The sequence below is a fragment of the Pelophylax lessonae genome (genome assembly GCF_965119305.1).
Source record: "Pelophylax lessonae genome assembly, chromosome: 2".
Lineage (NCBI taxonomy): Eukaryota > Metazoa > Chordata > Amphibia > Anura > Ranidae > Pelophylax > Pelophylax lessonae.
Window position 1 is genome coordinate 371,258,508 of NC_138769.1, and position 24,882 is coordinate 371,283,389.

Genomic DNA, 24,882 nt, shown 5'->3' on the forward strand with positions numbered 1-24,882 from the left:
TAGAAAGTGCACATCATGCTACATATTTTTTCAGCAGTGAGTGTGGAGCCTGAGCATACACTGTGTGTGAGCTAAATGGAGGAAAGGCACCCCCCACTCCACATAGGTAGAGGAAGGAAGGAACATGCAGAGCTGTACTGTGAATAGACCAGCTCTCTTCTTATCTATCTCTAAGCACCATTCCTGTCACAAATTATCAGCTGCTTTTATCTTGGGTGTTGGAGAACTTGTCAGAAGGTATCATGCATAAGTAAACACTACAGATATATGTGCCTAGGTCAGGTCTCATGAATGGGGTGTACAATCACTTTAAGCTGACCATACACTAAACTTTTGTTTTAGATGATTACATAAAGTTGCTAAAAACTGAATTGTTGGATGCCTTTGGTTACAGAAAGTTCTACTGTTGCAGTAAATTAATTCTTCAGGTCTGAACGCTTTTTAGCTGACAACTCCTCATGTGTAAACTCCCAAGCGCCTTACTGTTCCCAGGGAGTAGCGGCTGCCGCATACAGCCAGCAATACAATTGAATGGCTATATGCGGCCATACGCATTTAAACGTTGATTGCTTCTGCATCAGCATTTACTTGAGCATGCTCATTTTGTGTTTGGGGCGGTACACTGTATGTGCTGGTAAATACCAGTGCAGAAGTAATTGGTGTTTACACAAGTACAGCCCCATACAGCCATTCATTTGCATTCTTGGCTGTATGCAGCGCCTTTAGCTCCTGGGTCACGGGAAAGCACCAGAGATTTTAACTTTAAGGATTTTTCAGCTCTTAAACGTCCATATGCATGAGGCTAAGTGGATGTATTAAGACGAAGAAAACATGCATAAAATGCAATCATGCATAGCAACTAGTCTGCAGGTAAATTCGGTAATAGGTTAGATCTGTATGGTTGATATAGGTTACTATAGTATACGTGTCATTGCTGTTGTTTGCACTGCTTTATTATATATTTTAGCCATGGATTGGGATAACAGACAGGGCATGCCTTCAACATAAGACTAGCTTAACATCTATGTGGTTCCGTGTGATGCGTTTACACGGGCAAGGAAGCCCATTCATTTGAATAGACTGCTGTGCCTGCATTTCATTCAGGAAAAAGTTCCTTGCACCTTTTTAAAAAGGAACTGCATGGAAATCGCACTGCATTTTTAGATGCGTGGGGGTGCCGTTAAGATTAAATGGTGGTTACAGGTGCGATTTACATGCTATCCGGCAACCTGCAACCACCCACACAAGTGTAAACTTAGCCAAAAAGTGTAAAAAAATCATACATTTCACTTTTGACAATTTTGCTTACTTTTACTTTTGAAAAATATCTGGTTTTGTAAACTGTCAATAAACAGTTTTAGTAAAAACACAAAACATGCAGGAGTGAAAAAGAAACTGGAATGAATTATAATAGAAAGGTGGACTCACCTCATTTCTAAAAGAGAAGTATGGGGTTTGAGGTTTTTGCAGATTTATACTTACTTAGATGAATGCAGCATCTGTTCTTATGCCATCTAAAGAGGTTTATGCACAAAGGCTTGACCCTGGATAGATTTAAGGCACCCTAACATTTGTACACCCAAACCTCTCTTGCATGTTTTTTTTTTGTTTATCTCTCACATTTAACCAACACCAGTTGTGCAGCTGTCAGCCATACATGAATCAAAATTTGCTGAACCGGACAAATTTCCTTCCATGAATCGATCTATTGATTGACTTGTGTACAACCAGCCTTTCCCAATCAATCAGTGCCGCTGGCTATAGCTGGCAACACTGATCATTGTATTCTGATGGCAGGGATGACTCCCCACTGTCAGAATACAATACTACAGCAGGAAGGATTCCCCCATCTACCTTAAATATGTGGAAGAGGGAATTAGCTTGTTTTTTTTTTCATTTCATGTTTTTTACAAAAAAAAAATAGGAATCACGTATGGCCAGCCTAAGTATGATTCCGTAAATAGGACCTAGTTCAGTCAAGTAATTTTGCCAATATATCTCTCTCTCCTATGAGGAGCCACTACCACATCCTTAATTTCTGGTATCTATAAGCAACTGCCCACTTTAGTAAAAACTCATTCCGTACTTTTGCACTTAGCATCATACACACTATAATTCCATTATTGTTGGGTGTTTCTTTTATTCAAATTCATACACGTTTATTGTGCCTTTGGTACATTATGAACTGTGTCCAGCAGACAGCTAATTGAGGCTCATTGAAATCTCCATATAGCTAAAGAACCCTATGGTGGAATATTTACAGGCAATGGCTTCAGTTTATCATAGGAATGGAGTATTAGTTTGAAGTTCATGTTGACATACAAATATATTATGACAGGCCAACATCCTAATTGCGTTTAGAGTAGAACTCTAATTACACCCATGATGCTAGTAGAAATCATGTGTTCTTATCCAAATCTGTGTTATAGTGCTGGTCTGAGGCATTAGGGCTGGGACATCTTGACTTGGGAGATTTGTGCTTTGCTTTTAATCCTCCCGACAAGTCAATATGAATGCAGTGTAAATGCACCACTGATGCATGTAAAAAGTAATTCACAGGCCATTACAGTCACAGTGTTTTGTTTAGTTTACTTTCGTTTAGTTTAGTAGAAATCAGCAATGTCCAGAATCTGGATAAAAGGAAGGTTTTAGGCACCACAAAAATGTGGGAGGCAGCGTATGATCAAGGTCATATAAGTATGACTTTGGGTTTGTACTGTATATATGGACAAAACTTGTTTCTAATAGGTTTGCATTTCAGTGTGGGTAGTTCCATCCCAGCCTGATTCAGACTGTGCTGATGGTGTACTCGTGACAGTGAAACCTTGTGTCCTCCAGGCTGAGAATGACTCATTGCAGGATAAACAGTCAAGTTGCTAGTAAGCATGATCAGATTTAAGATGGCTGTCCTTGGCATGAGAAACTACACTCAAAACAAGTAAATCTTGTCTCTATTCATGCTATTTAATAAAGGCAGAATTTAGTACTATTCACTTAATCAGTAATACAAATGTAATTTCTATTGTAATATGCTTTGGAAATGGAATTTAAACTGAAGTTTAGTCATGGCACTTTCATATAGTTAATGTAGACCAGCTTGGACCAATGTGAGTATGTACGTGCCATACATGTGGGATCCCCCAGAAGCTGGAAATCACTGTAGTAGGCATTGCTACAGTAATCTCCACTCCGCTTCTGGGTCTGGTGTCTAGCAGCTGCACTGCTTCCCACTGAACAAAGGGGGTTTCTTGCTCAGCACGGGCACCATTTCAAGAGTACTTTCTATTTTCACAATTAATACAAAGTGTTCTCTGATTGGACACCATGGAAATCATGATGTAAACACAAAGCTGGATCAATGTAACTATGTAAAAAGTGCCATACCTAAACTTCAGCTTTAACAGTGACACAAAGCTTATAATATTACTCTGTCTTATGTTTTTCAATAGACAATTCAAAACCTGATGGCCAATCACATCCTATTCCAGTTCAGGAGGAAGACTCCCCTGACAATGCGTTCTTTCCCAGCAGACGTACTGCTGTCCTGGAAGACATCCACAACCAAGCTCAGGAGGGGCTCAAGTCCTTACAGAGAAGAGGTAAGGAAAATAACTCCACATGTGTAAAAGGTCTTGTACTCAGTCTTAAAGTGAAACTGTGCCCAGATCATGCCCACTAAAGCATATGCTTTAGAGTACATAGTCTGATCAAACAGTAAAAGCACTTTAAACAGAGTATTGCCAAAACTCGTTTGGCTGTACATCTCCTAAGGATCACAGGAGTGCAATTTGTTTTACACTCCTGTGACCTGTTTTCAACAGACAGCGGACTGAAGTCCGCTCTCTGCTGATGTCACAGAAGTCAGTGCAGGCACCGCGGCAACTGTTTCCTAAGTTGCCCCGGCTTGGCATGTAATGCCAAGCCACTGCAAGCAAAGCCAACAGAATACTGGGATGTATAAAAAAAGGGGATTCACTCCAGAAATAAAGAGATTATTCTCCCACTCTACAAGACTCTGGTCCGGCCACATCTGGAGTATGCTGTCCAGTTCTGGGCACCGGTCCTCAGGAAGGATGTGCTGGAACTGGAGAAAGTCCAGAGAAGGGCAACAAAAATAATTAGGGGAATTGGAGGATCTAAGCTATGAGGAAAGACTACAAGCACTGAACTTATTCTCTCTGGAAAAGAGACGATTGAGGGGGGGATATGAAATCAATGTATAAATACTGTACTGGCAACCCTACCATATGGAAAAACCTATTCAGAGAAAGGGAATACAATATGACACATGGCCACTCACTAAAACTAGAGGAAGGGCGGTTTAACCTTAAAATACGCAGGGGGTTCTTCACTGTAAGAGCAGTAAGGATGTGGAATTCTCTTCCGCAAACAGTCGTATCAGCAGGGAGCATCGATAGTTTAAAAAAAATATTATATGGCACCTTAAAGATAACAACATACAGGGGTATACAATGTACGGTTAACAGCAAACACACACACACATCCTAGGTTGAACTGAATGGACTGATGTCTTTTTTCAACCTCACTAACTATGTAACAATGGAAGTCGAGATCTGCCAGGTGCCTGAACTGACACCCGGCTCAGCCTCTCAGCAAGCCGCTGAGAGCCTGAGCAGGGCCGCTCCCTGCCCCTCTACAGCCCAGCGCTTCAGTGAGCGAGGAGGGGGCAGTCAGTCAGTCAGCTCTCTGCTCAGGGAGCTGATGTTGGGCAGTGTTTGATCACTCGGTTCTCAGTGCAGAAACGCCGGGGGACAGAGCGGACTTATTCTGCGTCCACCTAGGTAAGTATAAATAGGGAGGGGGGAGCTATACATCTCTTTTAAAACATGCCCTCATTCATCTAGTTCCAGTTAAATACCACTATTCTTATAGCCAGTAAGGTCTGCAATAGCGCTTCCCTAATGCACATAAAAAATGTGATTTTGACAAAAAATGCACTGTATAGAGGCCCTGCTAATTCGCTAATTGGTTACGGGTAAACCTGTGAAACCAGGTTCTGTTGTAAGGTGCAAAGATGCAGTGCTCCCAGGTCACCAGAATGGGAAGCTTCTGGATCACGTAGACAAACAAAAAGACATAGAAATCCAGCGCAAGATTATAGTGCAGTAAGTGTATGTAACTATTTATTGATTAAAACATTTGCAAATGCACTCACAAACATGGTGGACGAGAGAGTAGTGTGGTATACTGGCAGCTGATGTTAGCACAGGTCCGCTGCAAGGCTCAGGAGTACTGGGGAAGACCAGCTGGGCTGGATAGGACGCACGCTGCAGCTCAGGGAAAGCTCCGCTGACTCCGTGCCCAAGAAGGAAAAGCCACTGCTGTTAGCGCCTACACACCCCCTGGATAACGTCACAAGCACAGGGTGCCATGATGCCGATGTGGAGAGACTCCCGTTTCTGGGTGAATTACCTCAGAAACTTCCATACTAGCATCATGGCACCCGCGGCGTGCCACGTCATCCAGAAGGTGTGTAGGCACTGACAGCGGTGTCCTATTCATCCTGATCTTTTTGCGCTGGATTTCTCTGCCTAATTCATTTGTGTATCTGTATATATATGTTGTGAAGAAATTAAAGCAGTTTTAAGCCCAAAACTAAACATGTAATATATTGCAGCTTACAATCGTTAGATGTGGTGGCTGCATTAATTTTCTTTTTTCAGGCTTTTTCCAGTCTGTTTTCACCTGGTGATCTGGCCAGTAACTCACCATTTGGATTACAATGCCCCCCTCTGGATGGAGGTGCACGGGGCACCCTTAGACAGCAGCATTGTCAGTCTGGGAGGAGGGGAGTGTTAGATGTTCTAGCAGATTTAAATACAAAAGCAAAAAACAGAAAATAGGACTTTATTGTTGCCCCCTAAAATCTCAAGTATGAAAGAGAGAGTACTCGTGTGTATAAAAAGTAACAAGGTTTATTGGAACAACATGTTTAAAATCTCATAAAAACATATTAACAAAGCATACAAATTCTGATAATCTCCCATCATAAATGACTAGGTACATAAACATACAAAGAGACCTATCTGAATGGCCCACTATCAATGTGTCTAGTGGTATAGGTAAAGATAGGCATTAATCCACCATATGCAGGGCCAGATATAGGAATCAGTGTAATGTCACCAATAGAAATCACTGCACGTATCGCCAAAGGTTTCTTCAGGGGATCCTACTGGAATTATATATCAAACAGGCCTGGGAGCCATAGATTATCTGGTCCACAACACCTGGGAAAAGGGGGCTATGTGTATCCAGCTCACAAGTGGAAACTCACTAAGGCTGAGCCTATACTTTAGAAATGATGGGCAGCAATAAGCTCCCAGTTCATAGCTTGGATAGGACTGTACAGTGCTAGATAGATAAGCTGTCCCATGTACCACTGTCTTCATGTGTGAAGCATAATAGAAGATAGACTAAGCAATAGCATGCAATGTCAAGCTGCAGCTGCCAAAGCCGGCAGAATATTAGCATGCATAAGGAAGGGGATATATTCAAGGGATAAAACTATAATCCTACCACTTTATAAAACACTGGTCTGCCCACATCTGGAGTATTCTGTACAGTTCTGGTCGCAATCCTCAAAAAGGATGTGCTGGACCTGGAAAGAGTCCAAAGAAGGGCAACTAAGCCAATTAGGGGATTGGAGGACCTAAATTATGAGGAGCGTTTACAAGCGCTCAATTTATTCTCCCTAGAGAAGAGACGCCTGAGAGGAGGCATAGAAAAAAAACTATTCAGTAGCAAGGAGTGTAAGAGGACACGAGGCCATACAATGCGATTAGAGGAGAAGCGATTTAACCTCAGGCTACGCAAGGGGTTTTTTACAGTAAGGGCAATAAAATTGTGGAACTCTCTTCCACAAATGGTAGTAACTGCGGGGAGTATGGCTACTTTTAAAAGACTCTTGGACATACATCTCCAAGATCAAAACATTCAGGGGTATAGGAAATAAATACCTCCACACACACATACACAGGTTGAACTGGATGGACTATTGTCTTTATTCAACCTCAACTACTATGTAACTATTTATTTAAGAGGCTTCTCCTGTCCCGGTCCTGGCTGTACCCTCCATTGATCCCCGGTGAGTGAGGCTCTCTCCTTCTCCCAGCATCTATGTGTACTATTGCTGGCAAAGCAGAAACCTGTGTGGGCCGATCTCCTGCGCCCTACCAATCAAGGATGTTATGGGTTGTTAAGGACATGTCGGGCGACACTACAGCTTTATGCTTTGCCGGCAATAGTACACATAGCTGCAGGGAGGAGGAGAGAGTCATGCAGGCTATGCTCTCTCTTTCTCCTTGCAGAGTCGCACTGTAAGGGAGTTAACACACACAGCCCACAGCTAGGGATAGCAGAGTGGGAGGAAAAAGAGCTGATCATATTTTACTGGGAGAGGATACAGAGCAATAGGTCATTGTCCATTGGGGAATAAAGGAAGAGGAAGCAGAGAGAACTGATCGTGAAACAGGGAGAAAAGGAACACTGTACGGGCCCACATTTGTGCTAGGAGGGAGGAATTTGAGAGGATTGTGCTGTGAGAGAGGTTTGGGAAAGGGGAAGTTGGAGTGGGGTTTGTGCTAGGAGTGGGGATTTGTGAAAAGGAGTTTGTGCTGGGATGGGAGATGGGATGGGGGAGTTTGTGCTAGGAGGGGGGATTTGGGGGGTTTGTGCTAGGAGCAATTGGGGGGGGGGGGTTATGCTAGGAGGGGGGATTTGAGGGAGTTTGTGCTAGGAGGAATTGGGGGGGGGGGGGTTGTCCTAGGAGGGGTAATTGGGGAGGGGGTACTAGGAGGGGGGATTTGGTGGGAGATTTGTGCTAGTATGAAGGATTTGAGGAGGTTTGTGCTAGGAGGAGGCTAGGGCTTGTTCACATCAGATGCAGTCTTCCAAATCGCATGTTTTCCTGTACCGCACAAAAATGTGCTGCCTTTTGCGGTCGCACGTGGGTGCCATTCCCAATGACACCTCCACGCATCTTGCGTGTACATTCACACCCATTACAAAAATGCAAATTGCACGAACATGCAAAAGAAACACATGCTCAGACAAAACCCCTGGTGTGAACAAACCCTCAGTTTGGTGTGCCCCAGGATTGCGCACAAATCTAAAGGGTGCCTTGACTGAAAAGAGCCAGAAAAACACTGGGTTAGTCTTTACAATGGCAGAGCTAAAGTGCTCAACAAAAGATGTCCATCGTCCTAGGACACTATAATAGACAGGCTAACTAAGACAGGCTGGTAGTAGTAGGGGTTTTCCCAAGCTGACCTACATTTTTCTGTTTGGCACTGTATAGTCCTCTTGTAGGCGGAAGAATAACCAAAGGTTTAAGCCTTTCTGTGTCTCCAAATAGAAAAAAAAAATCATTTTTCCAAGCTATATGATATCACGGTTACATATTTGATAGATACAGTATGTTTAATTATACAGTGGTGGGGGGGGGGGGGGTTGATTTGATTCCCTGCAGATTTTGTAAGTTTGTCCACTTACAAAGAAATTAATGGTATATAATTGTTATCAGGTGTATTTTAAATAAGAGAGACAGAATATCAACCGAAAATCCAGATAAAACATGATACAAATCTTATAAATTGAGTTGCAGTTCTATGAGTAAAATAAGTATTTGATCCCATACCAACCAACAATAATTCTGGCTCCCACAGACTGGCTACAGTATGTGCTCATGTAGTACACAGATTAGTCCTGTCAATTTAAGAAGGTGCTCCTAGCGGACAGGGCCGAGTCTGTCAGCAGCTTCATCGGTGTTGGGATCTCCTCTTCCTGCTGCAGCGGCTTCTGGTTCTCCTCTGTCTCCAGAGGCAGCCCCTGATGCCATTACAAAACCTATTTAGGAGGCCATTGAGGGGAGGCAAGGCTGTGCTCATGGTGCGTAAAGACCACCTAGCCTCTGATTGCACGTCAATCCGCCATGATTTGGACAAAACCAGAGGGAGGCTTACAGAGGCCAAGGACTGCGTTGGCTCAGTTGGTGGATCTAAAGACGCTGGTGAGCTCCTTGGTCAGTAAGGTGGAGGAGGCAGAGAGCAGGCAGCGGTGCAACAACATCCAAGTGGTGGACTTACCTGAAGGGGCTGAGGGCTTGTGCCCTGTCATCTTTGCAGAGTTCCTGTTTAGGCAGCTGCTGAATCTGCCTGACATGCCACCTACTTCTATTGTAGAGAGGGAGCACAGGGTTCCTACTGGCAACCGCCCTTTGTGTGCAACGCCCAGACCATTCCTGGTGCATTTTTTGAACTTTAGAGGCCAGGACATGATCCTAGCTGCAGCATGGCAGTGTCCTGAATTGCCCTATAAAAACACTAGGGTGATGCTATTTTCGTATTTTTCTGCTGATACACAAAAACGCCATCGGTCCTTCAATGAGGTAAGGTGCCAACTCCGCAAGAAAGATATCAAGTACAGCATGCTCTATCCTAATCGATTGAGGGTTCTGCATCAGGGTACACCCATGGAGGCCAACCATTGGATCGACACCCTCTCATTTCCTGGCTAGCTAGACAGGGGGAGGGTTTCTGTTTGTTGAAGCTTTTGTTTCTACTGTCCCCTGATGGCGACCTCTGTGGGTTTTCTGAGGAGGTTGATTTCGCACATTGTTGAAGTCCTTTTTTCCCATGATCTGGGTTACCCTGATATACCTCAGGCTATACCTGATATACCTTACAGTTTTCTACTTTAAAACTGCTCACACATCCTGGAGCAGGGAGGATAATTTCCTTGTTATGGGTCCCTTACATCCTCTCTCTGTGGCACGGAGCCCTGGTTGCCATGTGAAGACTTTGGATAGACTAACAGACTCTGTTTTTCTTTTCCTATTTTTTACGGTCAGGCTTTTCTACTTGTAGGGACAAGTTTTTGGGAGAACGCTGCATATATAAATTGTTTGAGTTTTTTACACATCGGCAGGGAATTGCATGGGACTGGGAATTGAAATTGAGGTTATGTGCAATGTTTCATATTTGCCCTTTTCTACTGTTAGAGCTATAGGTTTCTTAGGGTCACTGGGTATTCCTTGGTTATGGATATCATCCTGTCATTGTGTATCTATTGCATTGTTTAAATATGTCAGTGTCTTCGGGTAATCTGGTGTCTTGGAACGTTCAAGGTCTGAATGACAAATTTCGCTGGGTCTGATATTGCAATACTTAAAACCTCTTAAAGGCCTTCAGGAGACGCATCTGGATGGAATAGGGTTCTGGTCTTAGGTCGCTCATGGATTCAGCAGGCTCTACATATTACGTACTTCACTAATGACAGAGGGGTCTTCATTCTCATTAGTAAGGCTGTTCCCTGTACCATTCACCAAATAATTTCAGGTCCTGGAGGTTGTTTATTATTGCTGATTTATATAAATGTAAATGGTTTTGGGTAATCTCTATATCCCTCCACCATTCCAGGTACAATTGCTGTATTAGTTAATGGGTAAATGATTTCAACGCTATTTTGAACTCTGCATTAGACTCTTCTAAACGGCCATGTTTTCTTCCATAGAACTATCCTCCTGGGGGACAACGGCTTCACTAACGGAATTGTGGCATTGAAAGAACCGTAATACTCTGAGTTTTTCATACTTGTCCAAAATGCATAAATACTCCTTGAGGATAGCTTTATCTTTTGCCAATGCCCTGCTTCTGCAAATGGTGAGGTGGGTTAATTACCAGCCAGGTGGCCTTTCAGACCACACTCCTCTGTCCATTCATCTTGGCTTCCCATGGAGGATTTGGGGGGATGCATCGAGGTTGAGCCCTGCATGGTTGGAGGTGAAATCAGTGTCTTCCAAGGTTGGGCCTGTCTTTACTAGCTACTGGGAGGATAGCCTGTCCTCAGCATCTCTCCTTATTTTTTGGGATGCCTTCAAGGTGTGTATGAGGGGTCACTATATATCAGCCATTAAACAGGTTCATAAAGAATTCAATTCTACCTTTCAGGAGTTACAAGACAGAGCGCAGATATGTGAGCTCGCTCACACTTTTGATCCTTCGGATGCCACCTATGTAGCCTTGCTTGAGGCCCCCCCATCTTACATCTTACTGAATGAACAAAAGCATTTGGGTCAGGAGGGCTGTGTTCCTGTTTGATCAGGGTGACAAGAATGGCAAACTGCTGGCTATGTTTGTAGTGTAACAGAGGGTTCAGACTAAGTCCTTTGCATTAAAAACTTGCAGGGATCCTTGCTCACGGACCTCTCCGACGTTTTGGACACTTTTGTAGAATATTACAAAACACTCTACCAACCTATTCCAGTCTATAATGTCTAAGAACTGGAGTTATTGCTTTCCTCTCTAACTATTCCTGTTCTCTCTGACTCTTATAGCAGACATTACTGATGCAGAGATAGAACTAGCTATCCAGGCGTTTCCTCCCCATAAATATCCTAGACCGGATAGTTTCTGTGCTGAATGGTATAGGCTAAACATGGTAAACATCAAGATATTAGCTACCAGATTATCTCAGGTCATCAAGACCTTAGTCAACATAGACCAGACTGGTTTCATTCCTCAGAAATCCACAGATACTAATCTCCACATGTTATTTGCACACTTACAGATTGACTATGCCGATCCCGGGGCGAGGGTGGTGGTGTTGCTCGACATGGCTAAAGCTTTCGACTCAGTGGGCTGGAATTATATGTTCATTGTACTATGTCGTATGGGGTTTGGAAACCAGTTCCTTACCTGAAAATCCTTACTGTACAGTAGTCATAAGGCGACCATTCGGATCAGCACATCGGTCTCCTTGTTGGCAGAGGAACACGGCATTGGTGCCCGCTTTCCCCCTATTAGTCCTTGTAACGTAACCCATTACCATTGCCCTTCAGACATTCTCGGCAGTGAGGGCACTGGAGGTAGGGGGCATACCTGAATGCATGGCCCTTTATGCGGATTACCTTTTTTTTTTTTTTCTTTTTTTTGCGTGATCCTGGACCGTCTCTCGTGCGGTTTTCGTTATATTGAATAATTTTGCACTTTTTCTGGGCCTAAATGTCAACTGGGAGAAGCCCAGCATAATGCCCACAGATGCTCGAGCTCATGCTGATCCGAATGTTTCTATCCCTTGGGTCTCTGGATTTAAATATCTGGGAATCCACATCTCACCCAGAGTAGGAGATTTTATGTTGCTCAATTTACGCACTCTACTCCATAAAGTCATAACACAGTTAGAAAATTGGCCGGGTAGATCTTAAAAAAATTTAATTTGACTGATATTTTTGTACTTTTTACGCAACTCTCCAATTTGGCTCCCTTGCTTGTATTTTAAGCGCGCCAATAGTCTGTTCATCTCCTTTCTGTAGCCATCGTCATATCCCAGGATAGGGCTTCACACCCCGCAGGAACCTCTTGGTCAGGAGGGCTTGACGTTACTGGAACTTTTGAAAACTTTTTTTATTTTTTAGTTGATGATAGAGATGTAGCCCCTGTTCTTGAGGCCTCTCTCCTGGGATCATACAAGAGTCTATATTACCTGGTTTATTGGGATCCCCAGGTGGCTTCTGCCTTGACTGGGTCGATACGTACCATTCTATGTGCTTGGGATAAGGCTCAGACGTGGATGCAACCTGATGGCCTAACCTGTTCACCATCTGCATCATACCATTATGGTTCAATCTTAGATTCCCTCATTTTGGTGACATCCCAGATCCCATTTTGTGGGCCCAAGCTGGCATCAAGCAACTGTGGGATATCGTGAGGGCAGGGAGACTCCTCACGTTTAACCAACTGAAGTCTATATACCACCTCCCAAATTGGTATCTCTTCCGCTACTTGCAACTGTGCCATGCATTCATAGAACAGTTCGGTTCTGAAACCCTGGAGATTGGGTCATCTTACTTAGAACAACTGTTGTGTGATCAATCTATGGAGAAGCCTCTATCTAAGTCTATAAGGAATTGTTTGTTGAGAGGCCGAAGGCATTTACTAAATGTAGGGAAAGTTGGATGCCATTAATTTCCAATTTTTGAGGGGACAATTGGGATAATATGGGGGACTGCCCTTTAAGACTCTTGTGTTGGCTAGGAAATGCTTCATCCCATTTAATCTGCTCCATAGAGCCTGCTATCCTCCAGCAAAAATGGTCACTATTTATGGCACTGGCTCGGCGGAATGCTGGCGCTGTACTACCTCCCCCGCTGACTTTGATCAAATTTTTTGGCACTGCCAGCTGATATGGGAGTTTTGGATGGATGTCAGTTGTACCCTCCATGACCTGCTTTCCCTTCCAGTCCCTCTCTCTATCACGGTTTGTCTTCTAGGCCTAGCATCACGCAAGGCTCAGAGGATTTTATCTCAATTTCAATTACATTTTTTTATACCTGTAAGGCCACCTTGTTGTGCTGGAAGTAGGAAAAAGGCTAATAAAAACAATTTCCCAAAAAAAAGAAGGTGCTCCTAATGACAACTCATTATGTGTATAAAAGACACCTGTCCACAGAATCTCTTTCTTTCATTCAAACCTCACCATCATGGGCAAGACCAAATTGTCAAAGGGCATCAGGGACAAAATTGTAGACCTGCACAAGGCTGGAATGGGCTACAAGACCATCAGAAAGAAGCTTGGTGAGAAGGAGACAACTGTTGGAGCGATTATTTGCAAATGGAAGAAATACAAGATAACCATAAATCGCCCTCGGTCTGGAGCTCCATGCAAGATTTCACCTCATGGGGTAAGGATGATCATGAGAAAAGTGAGGCATCAGCCCAGAAATGCACGGTAGAAGCCTGTAAATGATCTCAAGGCAGTTGGGATCACAGTCACCAAACAAACCATTGGTAACACAATACGCCGCCATGGATTTAAATCCTGCAGTGCCCGCAAGGTCCCCCTCCTCAAGAAGGCACATGTACAGGCCTGTCTGAAGTTTTCCAATGAACATCGTAATGATTCAGAGAAGGATTGGGAGAAAGTATGTGTTACATAGTTACATATTAGGTGAGGTTGAATAAAGACAATAGTCCATCCAGTTCAACCTGTGTAGGTGTGTGTGGCTGTAATCATCTAACATAGCCCTTAATGTCCTGATCCTTGAGATGTAAGTCTAAGAGTCTTTTGAAAGTCACCATACTACCCGCAGAAACCACCTCTTGTGGTAGACAATTCCACAATCTTGTAGCCCTAACAGTAAAGAACCCTCCTCGTTGCCTGAGGTTAAAACGCTTCTCCTCTAATCGCATTGTATGTCCTCGAGTCCTCATGCAATTCCTTCGAATGAACAGCTTTTTTTCTAAGCTGAGATCCCCATTAAGATATTTATAAATTGCTATCATGTCCCCTCTCAGACGTCTCTTCTCCAGGGAAAATAAATCGAGCGATTGCAGCCGCTCTTCATAGTTAAGGTCCTCCAACCCCCTAATCAGTTTAGTTGCCCTTCTCTGGACTCTCTCCAGCTCCAACACATCCCTCCTGAGGACTGGTGACCAGAACTGGACAGAATACTCCAGATGCGGTCGGACCAGAGTTTTATAAAGTGGAAGGATTATAGTCTTATCTCTGGAATACATCCCTTTCTTTATGCATGCTAATATTCTGTTGGCTTTGGAAGCTGCCGCTTGACATTGCATGCTGTTGCCTAATCTATCATCAACCAAGACTCCCAGATCTTTCTCCATTTTTGATTCCCCCAAGGGTTCCCCTCCTAACGTGTATTGTGTTTTTATGTTTTTAGTCCCCAAGTGCAAAACCTTACACTTCTCCACATTAAACCTCATTTACCATGTCGTTGCCCACTCCGTTATTTTGTCCAGGTCATTCTGTAGGATATCTGCTTCATGCTGTGCAGTTATTGCCCTGGCCAATTTTGTGTCATCTGCAAAAACTGATAATGAACTACTGATCCCATTCTCAATGCTGTTTATGAATAAATTGAACAAGGTTGGTCCCAGGACTGAGCCCTGGGGCAAACCGCTTACTACCTCAGACCAGTCTGAGTATGCGCTGTTTATTACCACCCTTTGGACACGGCCTTTTAGCCAGTTCCGTATCCAAGAGCAAACGCTGCTGTCGATACCTGCAGACCTTATTTTATAAATTAAGCGCTTGTGGGGAACTGTACCAAACGCCTTAGCGAAATCCAAGTACACCACATCCACTGGTCTGCCCCTATCTAGCTCACAGCTCACCTCCTCGTAGAATGCTAAGAGATTGGTTTGACAAGAACGCCCATTTGTAAACCCGTGCTGGTTACTGCTGATGATGTTGTTGTCTTTAGCATATTCTACGATATAGTCCCTTATCATCCCCTCCAAAAGTTTACATATTATTGATATGGTCAGATGAGACGAAAATTGAGCTCTTTGGCATTAACTCGACTCGCCGTGTATGGAGGAAGAAAAATGCCGACTATGACCCTAAGAACACCATCCCTACAGTCAAGCACGGAGGTGGAAACATTATGCTTTGGGGCTGCTTCTCTGCTAAAGGTACAGGCCGACTTTGCCAAATTAAGGGGGCCAATGGATGGGGACTTGTATTGTAATATCTTTGATGAGAACCTTCATTGTCCAGCCAGAACACTGAAGATAGGTCTTCTAGCATAATGTAAAAAAGAAGGAATAGTCACCCGCGCCAGGTAACACCTATGTATGACCCAAGTCTGGCTGATCCCCTTTGTCGTAAGACAAGAGAGGATCCACCGTATTTGGTGAGTTTTCCTACATTTCCCGAGCACCCGTGGTGATCCTGGCCTTCACTCCCTGCATGATATAGTTGTCCAGCATTTTCTCCTGGGACTCACACCACCTGATCATCCTTGTTGAAGCATATATATATAATTTTGGACTATGTTATTGGACTACCTCATTTAATACAATATATCTTTGGGTATCATTCATCATAAACCCTTCCAGCATTGGTGGTATATTGCTCATTTTGTGTCATAGGTTGTTACAATTTCTTAAAAGGTACACACACATCTTTTTATATGCGCAAAGTGTTTCAGTATTTTTTCCAACTGTTTATCAGCATATATCCTACTATTGTGCATACTTTTTTTATTTGTGCTTTTATTTTTGTAGTGTGTAGTGTGGGATACTTTTTGCACATCTATCTATCTATCTATCTATCTATCTATCTATCTATCTATCTATCTATCTATCTATCTATCTATCTATCTATCTATCTATCTATCTATCTATCTATCTATCTAGATATAGATAGAGAGAGAGAGTTTTTTTTTTATTATATATATCTATTATTGGAAAAAAAAATTTACTACCCACTTTCAGGATCATTTAATATTTTTTTTTTATGTGGAAGTTATTTGAGGATCATTCCCGCACCTATTATTGGCTATACGTTTTGTTTGGTTTTGTTTATTTTCTAGCAAGTGCTGGCCTGTGGGGGTAGGTGTTCCACCTTTCTCCCATTATTCAGGTCTTCTAGCATGACAGTGACCCAAAACATACCACCAAGGCAACAAAGGAGTGGCTCATGAAGATGCACATTAAGGTCATGGAGTGGCTTAGCCAGTCTCCAGACCTTAATCCTTTAGAAAATTTATGGAGGGAGCTGAAACTTCGAGTTGCCAAGCGTCAGCCAAGAAACCTTAAGGATTTAGAGAAAATCTGTAAAGAAGAGTGGACAAAAATCCCTCCTGAGAGGTGTGCAAACCTGGTAACCAACTGCAAGTAACGTCTTACCTCTGTGCTTAGCAGCAAGGGTTTCTCCACCAAGTACTAAGTTATGTTTTGTTTGGGGATCAAATACTTATTTTACTCACTGAACTGCAACTCAATTTATAACATTTGTATGTGCTTTTCTGGATTTTTGGTTGACATCCTGTCTCTATAGTTTAAAATACACCTATGATAAAAATTATAGACCCTTCATTCCTTTGTCAGTGGGAAAATTTACAAAATCTGCAGGGGATTAAATCATTATTTTTCCCACTGTTGTTAGATATGTTTGCATATGTAATTATTTAATTTTCACTGTTTTGCTATAACCTTTTTTTTTTTTACCTTCAGAAAAACTTCCCAACAAACATCCAATCGAGGAGGAAAACAAGACCTCTGAGGTAAGAAACAATTTATATATGCTTATTTTGACAGACTGTGTTGTGTAGAAATTGCAAATATGGTTAGCTTCTGAAAGGTTAAAGCATTTACAGTATGTGGAAATAAATTCCACTGATGTTAAAGAAGGAAATCACAGCAAATTAGTGCAGACTTTTGGGATGTTGAAGGATCGGTTACAAAATATCTGTTGACTAAGCAGAGGTATTGAAACCTCAGTGGGGATCTAGCTTGTCATGCAGTTTTCTATAGATGTGCACAATGAGGGTAGAGGTGGGGGGGGGGGGGGGGCTTTCCTAGTGGACCAGTCAGAAATCCTGCTTTGAGTAGTTTTGCAAAAATGACCAAATGTGGGCCTGTTCATGAATGTGGTAATATTGGGAGTGGACATACATGTCTGCACAGCCCTATTATAACTCTTTAGGGCAGCTTTGGATTGTTTTTCCTGTGACAAATATCTATCTTACAGTACAGGGCTTGTGTTTTTTACAGTAGAGCTGAAGAGAGAAGATGCAATAGACAAGAGGTATTAAACATTTTTGGTCAAAGTTGGAGATTCTACAGAAGAGGGATTTTTGAGGAAAAACCGGGAGAAGAGAAAAAGAGGGCAGGGACAGTGGAATGGGTGAGAAGTGGTGCTGAGAGGCAGATTAAAGAACAGGAAAATAGCGTGAGTTTAAAAAAATCACCAGGAGATTGGCTGTAGAGTAGGGGAGCAAAGACACAAACTGGGAGATTAGACAGTCAAAACAAAAAAGCAAGGTGAGAAATGACCACAGTGAAGGTTGTTGGACTGACTACACAGGAGAAAAGGTAACATTGAGAAGGAGATCTGAGAAAGGGGAAGTGGAACATTGAGGAAGACAGCATATATCAAAGTCGTGTATGAACTCTGAGGGTGATCAGATGAATGTGTGCAAAAATATTCTGCTAACACTAGCATACAGGTTAAAAAAATGTCAGTGGAGACTAAAAAAAGTTTGGGAATGAAAAAAAAATAAAAAATACATACTCACCTAGGTGGATGCAGCATCAGTCAAATGCTGCATCTGTCCCCCACCACCTCCGATAGTAGAGAGATCAAAGACTGCTGATCCCCGGATCCTATCTGTGCTTGGTGTTGTAGAGAGAGAAAGGGGGGACCTCATACACATACTTTGGTGGTGCTTGAAGCTACACCGCTACTAGGAAAATATTGTCAATACAGTTATTAACGCCTTCCAGATTACTGTACTATTCCTACAGACCCCAAACATTGTATCCTGGGTTTTCTAGAGGAAGCTATAACAGATGTGTACATTAGAGAGGTGGTTTCTAGTGCCTTGTTCCAGGCACGTAGGCTACTATTGGACCTCACAGATTTCCCCAACATCACAGATGTGGCTTGACCCAGTGTTTCTCAACACTAACAGGCCAGATTTGTAAGAAAACTGAAATACATCACAGGTGATATAATTTGCTGCTCAGTGATTGCAGTATTCTAGTCTGCATCTCCCCAAGGTAATATATAAAATCTGGCCTGTTAGTGTCCCCTGAGGACCGGAGTTGAGAAACACTGGCTTGAACTTTTGGGTACAATATTACGCTATAAGAAATTGATATATCAACATGGGGAAGCTGGCTGGCTTCTCCAGGTCTCGCTCTGGTCATCCTGGTGCTGGATAGCCTATTGCTCTAAATTTTGAATTTCTCAAGTTACTGTGGACTTGTCTTATGTCTATAGGTGCAGCGAAAGGGTTGTCCCTTGTATTTACCTGGGGGTGGTTTTTAGAGATATACATAGAAAATTAGTGTTGCCATCATCCCTGGATATATTCAAAAGGGAGGTTTGGTTCCTCAAGCCAAAGAAAAGAAAGGTGGGATTTTGTAGGCAAAGGTGATTCACCTTTGCCTACAAAATCCCACCTTTCTTTTCTTTGGCTTGAGGAACCAAACCTCCCTTTTGAGTCCCTTGTATTTACTGTTTACCCTATTCTGATGGTAATGTGAGCCTGATATGTTGCTTGTATTCTTAACTATTTTACTCATGTATGGTATATTTTGTGCGTGTAATTGAGCTTGAGATTCGCAGTACTTGTTAATTTGTGAGTGTGGAATCTCTGCTATTGTATCATTTTTAAACTGTATGCTTTAATATTATTTTAATAAAGACCTTCTGTGATGAAAAAAAAAAGGCTGCTGATGATTTGGTTCTTTGTCTTCAGTGAGCCAGTGGCTGTCAGTCACCGGCTCTCTGCATTGCCCCTTCAACGCTCACTGGTGCGAAGAGCTGTGGAGGGGGGCAGAAGTGGCTAGCTCAGGCTCTCAGCGGCTTGCTTAGAGGCTGAACCATCTGCTGGTCAGGAATCTTGGATTTCTCCAGAGCATGAACTTAGGGGTTTATTTACTAAAGGCAAATCCACAGTGCACTTGGAGGTGCAGTCGCTGTAGATCCGAGGGGGAAATGCAAGGAAAATAAAAACAGCATTTTTGCATGCACATAATTGGATGATAGAAATCAGCAGAGCTTCCCCTGATTTCAGATCTTCTCCTTAGGTCTACAGCGACTGCACTTCCAAGTGCACTTGCAGTGCACTTATAGTGCACAGTGGATTTGTCTTTAGTAAATAAACCCCTTATTCTGTGACATCAGATAATAGCGGACTTTTACCCACTGTCAGCTGAATACTTGTCACAGAAGTGCAGAACAAAATGCACTCCTGCGACCCAAAGGAGAAGTAGGGCCAAGGCCCTTTAGGTCACAGGAGTGCATTTAGGAGACTACTTTAAGGGAATCTGTATATTTTACATTTGTAAAATATGTAAAGTCTGTTCTGTCTTGACCCACAGCCCTCAACTGAAGTCATTGAGGATGCTTTCCGTACTCGCTCTCTTTCCTGCTCCACGGAAAATACAGATGATGCAATGTCCGTTCGCTCAGAGCTGATCCAGCGAAAAGGTAATAAGACCAGTAAACATGTCAACTATAAGAATACTACTGACTGTGGATGACTAGTGAACGTGTTTGTCAGGCAGCTAAAAGACAGAGGGAAAACTCCAGCCAAACAACCTAAATCTATAGTTGCAAACTGTGTACATTACCTGCCAACTATTTTTTATTTTTTCAGCCATTCTTATTATTAAGGACCAATGATATACCACATGGCTTGGAAGGTGACACAGCTTTTCAAAGTTTGCAGTTTCCTGTAATACCTTCCTACCTCCAGTTTTAGGTTAGTTTAGGCATTTAGGTTTTAGGTTAAGGTGGACCTTCACTCCACAAAAACAAATTATTTGAACCTGCCTCCAGCCCCCTCACTTAATTAGATAACATTTTTTTAAAGTGCTTTTGATTATTTTTGTGCTGCATAGCAGCGCTTCGGCCTTTCTCGCCTAGGTGAGAATAACAATGCGCTCAATTCCACGCATTTGCAGATGTGCTAAATGGCTCTGCTCAGCCTTCAGAACATCTGTATACACGTGGGTTTTCCATGCACATGTGTGACAGCATGCATGATAATGGAGGTCCTGAATACCCTTGGTAAATTTGTGCATGTGCCATACTTTAAAAATTGAGTTTTTTGTTACTGCTCTGGATCTTTTCCTTGAATTTGGCTGTTCCAAAGGCCACTGCGTTTTTCATTAAGCATCAGTTGACTGCCCAGCTCTTAACCTCACCTTGACCCTAGACCAGCTTAGAGGGATAACTATGGTTTTTCCTGGCCCGCCTCCCTGCCATATGCTGGCATTGAGTTAACCTCATCCTTTGAATCTCTATACTAGGTTAACTACCCCCGTGTTCAAGGACCTAGCAGGCCTCTTGGCCTCCTGGACTTTCTTGCAGATTTCTTGGTTTAGCTGGATCCCTGCCCTCAACATGACTTCTTTGTGAAAACTTTTTTACTATTTCAGGGTGTTACCGGTGCCCATACCAAACGATATTCTAAGAATTGAATGACGTAGGCTACTTCACTTTATCTGGCTCCACCATAGACCCCATTTTTACTGCTCCAGTCCTGTACGAATGTAGGCTGGGGGGAAGGGTGATATTGCCAACCTTAAGCTTTGCTGTTCTGCTGAACAAATTGCTCTTCTCGTCTCCCTCCAACAAAATGGGTACACTTGGTAACAGCCGAATTCTCTCCACTCCCTGTCTACAATCTCATATTTGACCCCTCCTCGCCATAGGCCTAAACTTCTTAAAACTTCTTCCCTATTACAGTCTTTGTGTCAGTGGGACCAAGTGAAATATAGCAGCAACCTGATTTCTCCCCACTTGCCTCTCTCGAGCATCCTACACACCCCCCAATTCCTTCCAGCTTATGACAATCTTTGGGCTTTCCATTGGTGGCGTAGAAAAGGAACAAAATACATCTACGAACTTCTCACCCTTGACGGTGTCAAATCTTTCCAGTATCATTGGGAACATTGGCAATTACCAGCTATTGAGGCATTCTGGTACGTTCAAATAAACGACCACATTCATAGCTTACTAAGATGTCATATGGGAGCTCCCAAACTCTTGACCCTGTTTGAAGATCAATGCCAAAAGGTCCCCCACTTAAAGGGTATCGTCTCCCATCTTTATGCCTCACTTCTTTACTCCATGGGCCTCCGTAAACTCCTGTATGTGGACAAATTGGAGAAAGACCTCACTGCAGCCCCAGACCAAAACACATGGAATAAGATTTTGCTTACCTCCTACAAATGTTCCCGCAACATCTTGGACCTGCCTACAGACTACTTTTGCAATGATATAGAGCCATTCTAAAGATCTCCCTGGCCCACAGCCAGTGGGAAGCTTTAAAACACAAGCCAGTTTTGACCCTTTTCACTACCCAGAGGAAGCTGGTGGGATTTGTGTTCCTGGCGGCCCAACAGGCGATAGCCAAATCCTGCTGCCAACCATTTCTCAACTTTGCAGAGGTCCAGCAAAGGCTTATGGGAACCATGGTCCACAAGAAGCTTACTTCTATCTTGGAGGACTCTGACACCAAGTTCTTGAAATTCTGGGGCCGTTGAATAACCCACAATGACCAGCTGAATATAGATCGTACCCTGTCCGTATGATCACTCCTACAGTACCTTATAGACACACCCAGCTGTTTGTCCACATGAGACTTCCTCCCGCTGCTTGTAAAAGCAATCTAGCAGCTATTTAGCTTCTAGGATTGCTTTTACAAGAAAAAGCTCCACCGGTTCTAAATAAAAGGTACTGGGATAATGCCTGCGGCTGCAGGCATCATCCCGGTATACAGTAACCACTCAAAGTCAGGCGACGTACAGGTACATTGCCTAGCAGCAAGTGGGTAATGTGCTTACATACATTGTATTAAAATGTAAAAAATCCATTAAATCTTTTTTTAAACAAAAATAGTCCCTAACAGGACAAAGCAGTCAACCAAGACACATGCTTTACAGAAGTACTTCTGAGTGAGTAAAATGGGAGAGTGGAAGGTTTCAAATAGGTTCAAAAGGTGGTTTTTGAAGAACTGAAAGAACCAAATTTAGATTCCACTGAGTCACTGGTGGTTGTACAGATGTCGCTACGTGAAAGGTACCCTGCATAAAGTATTAACCAAGGAATGGGTTGCTAGCAGTATTAGGAACAAGATTGCAAGAGCCAATATGTTCCTCTTTAAGGTACAGATTGCAGAAAGCTCTCTATTTACAGTAGTAAATCTTGTGAAAAGTATATGTCCCAGCTTAGCTTAACAGCATAGGAATGAGAGATTCAGAAAGGCCCCCATCTCTCAAGCCCTGAGCTTCAACAGTACCGGCGTTAAAGCCAATGAATGTGAAACAGAGTGGTGAACTAAGACTTGAGATAGAAGAGCTATTCAAACCTGAAGGAGCCAATGGAGAGTCTACCAGGAGCCTGATGAGTTTGGAGTACCATCATCTGGGCTTTATTTGTACTATGATTATCACCGAAATGCCCTCCATCTGGATCCCTCAGGACAGAGGACAAATGGGATTTAGAAGAGGAAAGGCAAAGATTAGGTTTTACTGTCCCCACTGAGCTTCCAGAGATGCCATTGCTTCTGCTAGTGGATCCCTGCATTTGGAGATAAACCTGATCAGTTTGGCATTGAACTTGGAGGCCAATAGGTCTACCTCTAGCATCTCTTATCTGCAACAGAAGTCCCCAAAAGACCTCTTCTTAAAGAGACCATTTCCTCAAATCTAGCAATTGCTGGATGAGATAGTCTGCATGCTAGTTATCTACGCTTTTGAATGGCGGGCAAGGCTGGAATGTAAAGTTCTGTGCAACATAGTTTTTTTCTGCTTCTCTTGATGCAGCAACGTCATTGGAGACCATAGGTATCCTGGTTTGGGAAGTCAGGTGTATCAGTGTGTCCAGAAATTGCACCTTCTTGTCCCATACAGACATAATATTGAGCTGTAGAGTTTGGAGTGGACCTGAGTAAAAGGGACAACCTCAAAACCAGAAATATTCATTTCTTCTTCGTTCATTGACGGACATAGCTCCTGGTATTCATAACCTTTGGGTTATACTGCGCCCTACAGGAGTAGGACACTAGGCAAAAAAAAAAAAAGTCTGGCTATGCCTATGTGCAGTCCCAGGGGGTATACTCCCTCTCTCTGCTATAGGTACTCCAGTTTTTTTCTGCCTAGTCAGGCATAAGGACCTAATTTCTTGCTGGGATCTCTGGTCCTGGCAATTTTTTCTTTTAGATAGAAATTTTTCTCTAGTTTTTTTCCTGCGAGATCTACAATCAACTGCCGGACTGCGCGACGGGCGGGATAATCTAGATCCAGTGGTCACCCCAGTCTGGCCAGCAAGCGCGCGCAGACCTCAGCTCCGCGTTGGTCGGCCACGACATAGCCCCATTGGGCAGGGGGCTTGCCTGAGAGTTAAACGCCTCGCGAGGTCGCATACAACCGGGTCTCGGCCGGAGTCGCAGCGTTCCTCCTGCTGGAAAGCCCCCCCTATTCCGATGGTGAGGGGTTCTGTTTTGAGTGGTGTCCGCCTGGTTCCTGGTATGGTGAGTAGCTGTCCCCCCTCTCCCCTGGGAGGGTTTTGGGGTGGATGTGGGCTCCTCCTTGGGACAGTCGGATCCCTGGGTTCCCCTTCTTCCCGTCAGGCACCCCCCTTCATCTGTCCCCCATCCTACCCCCCCTGCACTTATGCTGGGCCTGTGTGGGTGGTCTGGTCCACCTCCTGGGGTGGGGGCAGGGCACTATGCTGGCCGTGGGGGCGGTGGGTGTTCTGCCGGCGACCAGAACAATTAGCTGTGCGGGGGGGGGGGGGTTTACCTGTCCTGCCTGGGCCTGTCTTGAGGCCTAGGGATCCCTCCCGGGTCCCTGGGAGCCTTGTGGTGCCGCGCGCAGTCGCAATTTTGTTGTAGCCTGTGTGCTCAATGCACAGCAGCCATGTTTGTGTAGTCCAGCAGACATTTTGCGGTGGCTTGCCATTGATAATAGCAGCGGCCTTGACTGTGGAGCCCTGTGGGCAGGGGGTAGAGGGTGTACTGCCGAGAGGGATGCTGAGGCGGGGGGGGGGGGGGGAAGCTGAGGCGAGCTTACCAATGGTATTAGTATTATGCAGCATGAAGGGGGTTAATGTATTGCCACTGCTGGTCACTGATGCATTAGTGACCAACCAGTGGCAGTTAATTAACCCCTTTGTGCTGCATTAGTGCAACCAGTATCAGTGCAACCAGTGTTAATTAACACTGATACTGGTTGCACTAATGCAGCACAAAGGGGTTAATTAACTGCCACTGGTCGGTCACTAATGCATCAGTGACCAGCAGTGGCAATACATTAACCCCCTCATGCTGCATAATACAAATACCATTGGTAATTAAATTAACCACTTGCCAACCTGTCA

At 43.6% G+C, this 24,882-nt stretch overlaps 1 protein-coding gene across 1 annotated transcript in view; it reads left to right on the top strand.

The window, feature by feature from the left end:
• The window catches only part of NHSL3 (NHS like 3), a 95,421-nt gene that overhangs the window by 40,299 nt on the left and 30,240 nt on the right, over positions 1-24,882 (top strand). Inside the window, exons 2-4 of the mRNA XM_082245800.1 lie at positions 3,450-3,599; positions 16,998-17,047; positions 19,875-19,983. Of these exons, the coding sequence (XP_082101926.1) occupies positions 3,450-3,599; positions 16,998-17,047; positions 19,875-19,983 (309 nt within the window). The remainder of the gene's footprint in view (positions 1-3,449; positions 3,600-16,997; positions 17,048-19,874; positions 19,984-24,882) is intronic.